Genomic DNA, 4,275 nt, shown 5'->3' with positions numbered 1-4,275 from the left:
TCTTCCAGCCTGTCCCTCCATCCTCAAATCTCCCTTCCCAGGCATTTGTTCTCTACCTCCTTCCATATCATTCCTTCAGACCTGAAGCAAAATCTATGAGACTTGAGCAAACTGATGGTCACACTCCAAAAGTGAGTTACTTGTAAAGCTAAACTAATCAATCATTTAAAGATTGCTGACACCTTCTGGGTGTCACTCTCCTCTTTTCCTCAGATATTTAGATTCTCCATACTACTGTAATTACAAATTTTGTTATTTTAAAGTATCTTCCATGGATAAAATCTGTTTAAACTGTATTAAGATAAATGGAGTAGTTTAAAAATCCCTGCAAATCTAGCAAATGCAAATGCAATAGCACCACTGGCTTCATCTCTCCAAGGTTTCAGCTGCAAATAAAACAACTTTTTAGAACTAAAAAGTTATCTGGAAAACAGGCTGAGAATCTCAAACTGAAACAAAAAGGTTTCTGACTCAGTGGGACTCTGCCTAGTTTGATCTCCCCCTTCCTTTGTATCCAGTCTATTCACTGGAAGTTCCTTGGGGCATGGATGGGATTTTACCTTTTCAATGGTCCATGAAGTGTTTAGCCCATTGTTACAGGTACAGAGGGAAAAAAAGAATGCTATCTTTAGCTTTGCAGCAGATTAATAATAATCCCTCAACTTGGCTCCACCAATACCCTTTACCTACCTGTTATAAGAAGACTTTTAAGTAGACGAATTTCCAGAAATTAGAAGAGTTTTAATAACAGATGACAAAGTAAGACCATCCTTCCTTCAGTGCTTTCTCAGTTGTTTTAGACTAAAAGATCCTTGGGATAAAGCCTGTCCTTTCTCTTGATCAGAATTCAATATTCTAGTGGGCTTCTGGAAATGATATCTGAAAGACTATGGGGGAAACAGGGTTGGTGGCTTTTGTTCCCTTCTTAACAAAGACTCTACATCATGGTGAATTGCATGTGACAACTTGAACAAACTGTATCAGTAAATACCTGTACATTTTCCTGTTGCAATATAACATGTTCCTAATGAAAACACACAGGCACACAGACTCCTGATGGAAAACAAAAGGGTCTATTTTCCCATTGAGGCATAGGGGATTTACATTATAATCCCCATTAGCACTGATAGAAATTACCCATGTAAATCTACCATAGGTACTAGGAATGGAAGAATAGACCACCAATATTTCAAATCAAAGCAGGGTTCTACTGACTCCATATATATTCATGAGGGTTTTTTATTTTCTTTCTATCCTCCCTCCTCTGATCAGTTATTGTGTTGTAAGAAACATCTAGTAGAGTGTTCTCAGTCATTGTTCCAAGCACTATCTTTATCATTTTTAGAGGACAAAAGCAACCCTTTTCAACTTGTTATAAATCAATTTTTAATTTTAAAAGGAGATCAGACTTTTTATTTTTATGAAGGAGTCTTTAAAGAGCCATCTCCCTCTCTTTTGGAAGCTAGCCAGCAGGCAAATTTGATACCTGCCTGTATGACTGAGAGAAGGAGATGACGAGTACAGGAGTTGCTTCCCCCATGTGAGCAGTAAATAGCCCAGGACAATGTTTCTTGCAGCTGGGTCTGCTGAGAGGAAATTCACTCGCTGTAACGTTGGTACCAGTATATATTGGAAAAGCATGCAAGCACTACCCAGTGAAAATGATCTTGATACAACCCAAAAGCAATTCAGCTGCTGCATCACTGCTGGATTTGGTACAGAACACAAGAAATGAAACTCAAGTGTGAGTTTGTTGTCTGTAATAGGACAGACATGGTGCTCCCTGTTAGTCTGGTTAGGAAGAAATCACTTTGCTTTTAAAGTATGTTCCTACTCTTCTCTCTGCTGCAGCAATACCTAGGCTCGGCCTGTTCCTCCTTTACTCACTTTGAATTCTGTCAATAACTTTCTCATAAATGCTTTCTATACCAGCAACTGTTAAACACCTACTTCAGCCTCTCCTTGAACCACCTTTACCCTGTGAGTAGATAAGTACACCACTGAGATGGACTTGATGTGTCTATTACATTCAAATTTGAGCAATTCAGATGGTCTACAATATCTATCTTCATTTTTTACAAAGTATCTATCCACACCGGACAGAAAGAGTTTCTGGACTCAGATCACCTACTACAGATGCCTGAACATCTCCCTAGTGATGACCTAAGCCTGACAGCCCCAGGTAATAACCTCACGTCTGGCTTGAACAGTTTTGCTCTGGTAACTTAAATACCATGGCAAGTACCAAGGAGTAGTATCTCCTTTGGAGTATTGTTCAGCATTTCTACACCCAGCTTTTAAGAACTTTGTCCATCCTCTGAACAACATCTAAAAAATACTGACTTTGATGCTCAGGCTCCCAGTGCAAGGGATGGGGGGAATCAGGCTGTTAAAATGCCCGGAAGAGCTGTGTGCTGGGTGAGAGGAGTTTCAGGGCTTACTCACCACCCAGAAATGCATCAAAAGTTTTTCTTCCCTAGAGACCAGGCTTTGGAGCCCAAGCAGCATCTGGGATCACAAAACCCCACTAGAGGCAGACACCTCAAACCAAACTGCTACCAGATCATCTTTTCAAAAGGTGGCCAGAGGAGAGGGCCCACACCCTCCTTTATGTAATAACCCAAAAGATTGCATTCCTTTCAGCAGCAGGACAGCTGCAAAGGGAGGTGCCTCCTGGGGTGCTCCCCCAAGAGCTGGGAACCTGGGCATTCCTCCTGCCCAGCCCAGGAGGTTGCTCAACCCGACCCTTCCATGTCCCATAGACCACTCCAAACCTGTAAGAGATCATAAGTCAACTGAATACCTCCACCACATACAAAAAAATCAAAGCTGACGTTTTCTTGCATATAGGGCCAAATCCTGTCAACACATTTTAGCTCACATGCTGAATCAGGCCCCTGAGGGGATAGAGGTGCTGCTCCACCTACTTTCTGGATTTGGGAACAAAACACTTAATCTATGCAGGCTTGGGCACTTCTCTGCATGCACAGAACTGTCCCTGCCAGTGCCCAGGGCCTCTAAGGACAAAGAAGGAGATGTGTGATGAATTTTGGGTCCTTCCACATTTAGGAGATTGTTATGGTGGAGTTTTGACAGCAGAGTTTTTTAATCTTCCATTCTCTGGGACTTAATAAGAGAAAGGCATTTTAAAGGCACACTGCCATCTACTTCAGGGCAGAATTCTCTGCCAGTACTGGGTTGGCCACACTCTAGTACATGCTGTTCATAGGTGGACTCCATCATCTCTTTTCTCCAATAGTCTCATTGGAATAAAAGCCTAAAGCTGTGATGGAATTTTGTACCTGCAGTTCAATGGCCTGTTATAAGGCTGATGCCATCTCCTTATGAAAGGTAGTAGAATCCTGCTCCACAAGTGGTGTCACAACAGTGCTACATTACTCACAGCAAAGAGGAATAGTAGAGGTTGACATTTAATTAGCCATTAATTTAATAACAATGACAAAAGCTGTTTTAGTAAGAACTGTATAGAAATTAAACTTGTAAAGGCATTGAGTAATTCTATCCTATCACCAGGAAACCATTTTAAAAGCTAAGACAGATGGTAGCAGAACACACCGTGCCCACTTTCACACCTTTTTGAAGTGATAACTATGTGCTCATTTTGTAGACTCTTAACTATAACTGCTTTCAGTGCAGTGGTACAATATATCATCACAACAAAGGTAGATACTTAGTAGAGAACAAGGAGAGGGGAAAAAAAAGGTACTCTTCTCAGTATCTAACACAGGTCATACCATTGGATGCCACAGTTCGAGCCTGATTTTGGAATGTTTTGGATCGAGTTCCGTATTGCCCTGAAAAATGGCTGGCTTGGGGTGATAACTCATTCCATGCACCGCTCTGTGACGGATGAAGGCTCGCCTGGGACTCCGCAGGGGGATTCAGGCGCTGGGCCCAGGCTAAATCTAAATCTTGGGGCTCCTCCTTCAGTTTTTCTCCTTCTTTGCCAACTCGTTGATAGATTCTTCCAGTGCTGTCATTCAGTAATCTTCTCATCCCTGTAATTTGTTTTTTAATTTCCCGGCTTTCATCTCCTAATGAAAACAGAGCCACAGTTACCACTATAAATTAGCAAAAACAGTAATGGGCAGCGATTAGTGATTTTAGATGCCAATAAGAGTTGGAGAACATAAATAAATAAATAACAACAAGAAAGAAAAGGGATGGTTGAGTGGTTGTTGGGATGTACCAGGCTATGCTTTCACACAGCCATAGCTGACAGCTCTCATGCCTGAAAGACCTGCTGGACTTGGC

The 4,275-nt window shown here is 41.6% G+C and overlaps 1 protein-coding gene across 5 annotated transcripts in view; it reads right to left on the bottom strand.

Moving 5' to 3' along the window:
- Positions 1-4,275, bottom strand: part of BEND7 (BEN domain containing 7) — a 46,711-nt gene that overhangs the window by 29,505 nt on the left and 12,931 nt on the right. For 4 of the 5 annotated variants that reach the window (XR_001863990.1, XM_008638369.2, XM_017740397.1 and 1 more), the window contains exon 3: positions 3,756-4,055. The exons of the other annotated variant lie outside the window; for it this stretch is intronic. Coding sequence is in view for 3 of the 4 variants with exons in the window: in XM_008638369.2 (XP_008636591.1) it covers positions 3,756-4,055 (300 nt within the window). In the remaining variant the exon portion in view is untranslated. The remainder of the gene's footprint in view (positions 1-3,755; positions 4,056-4,275) is intronic. 5 annotated transcript variants of the gene reach the window in all.

This window comes from Corvus brachyrhynchos, unplaced genomic scaffold, assembly GCF_000691975.1.
Source record: "Corvus brachyrhynchos isolate BGI_N302 unplaced genomic scaffold, ASM69197v1 scaffold307, whole genome shotgun sequence".
NCBI classification, from domain to species: domain Eukaryota; kingdom Metazoa; phylum Chordata; class Aves; order Passeriformes; family Corvidae; genus Corvus; species Corvus brachyrhynchos.
The sequence above is the reverse complement of the archived record's forward strand: the minus strand, read 5'-3'. Positions and strand labels throughout refer to the sequence as shown.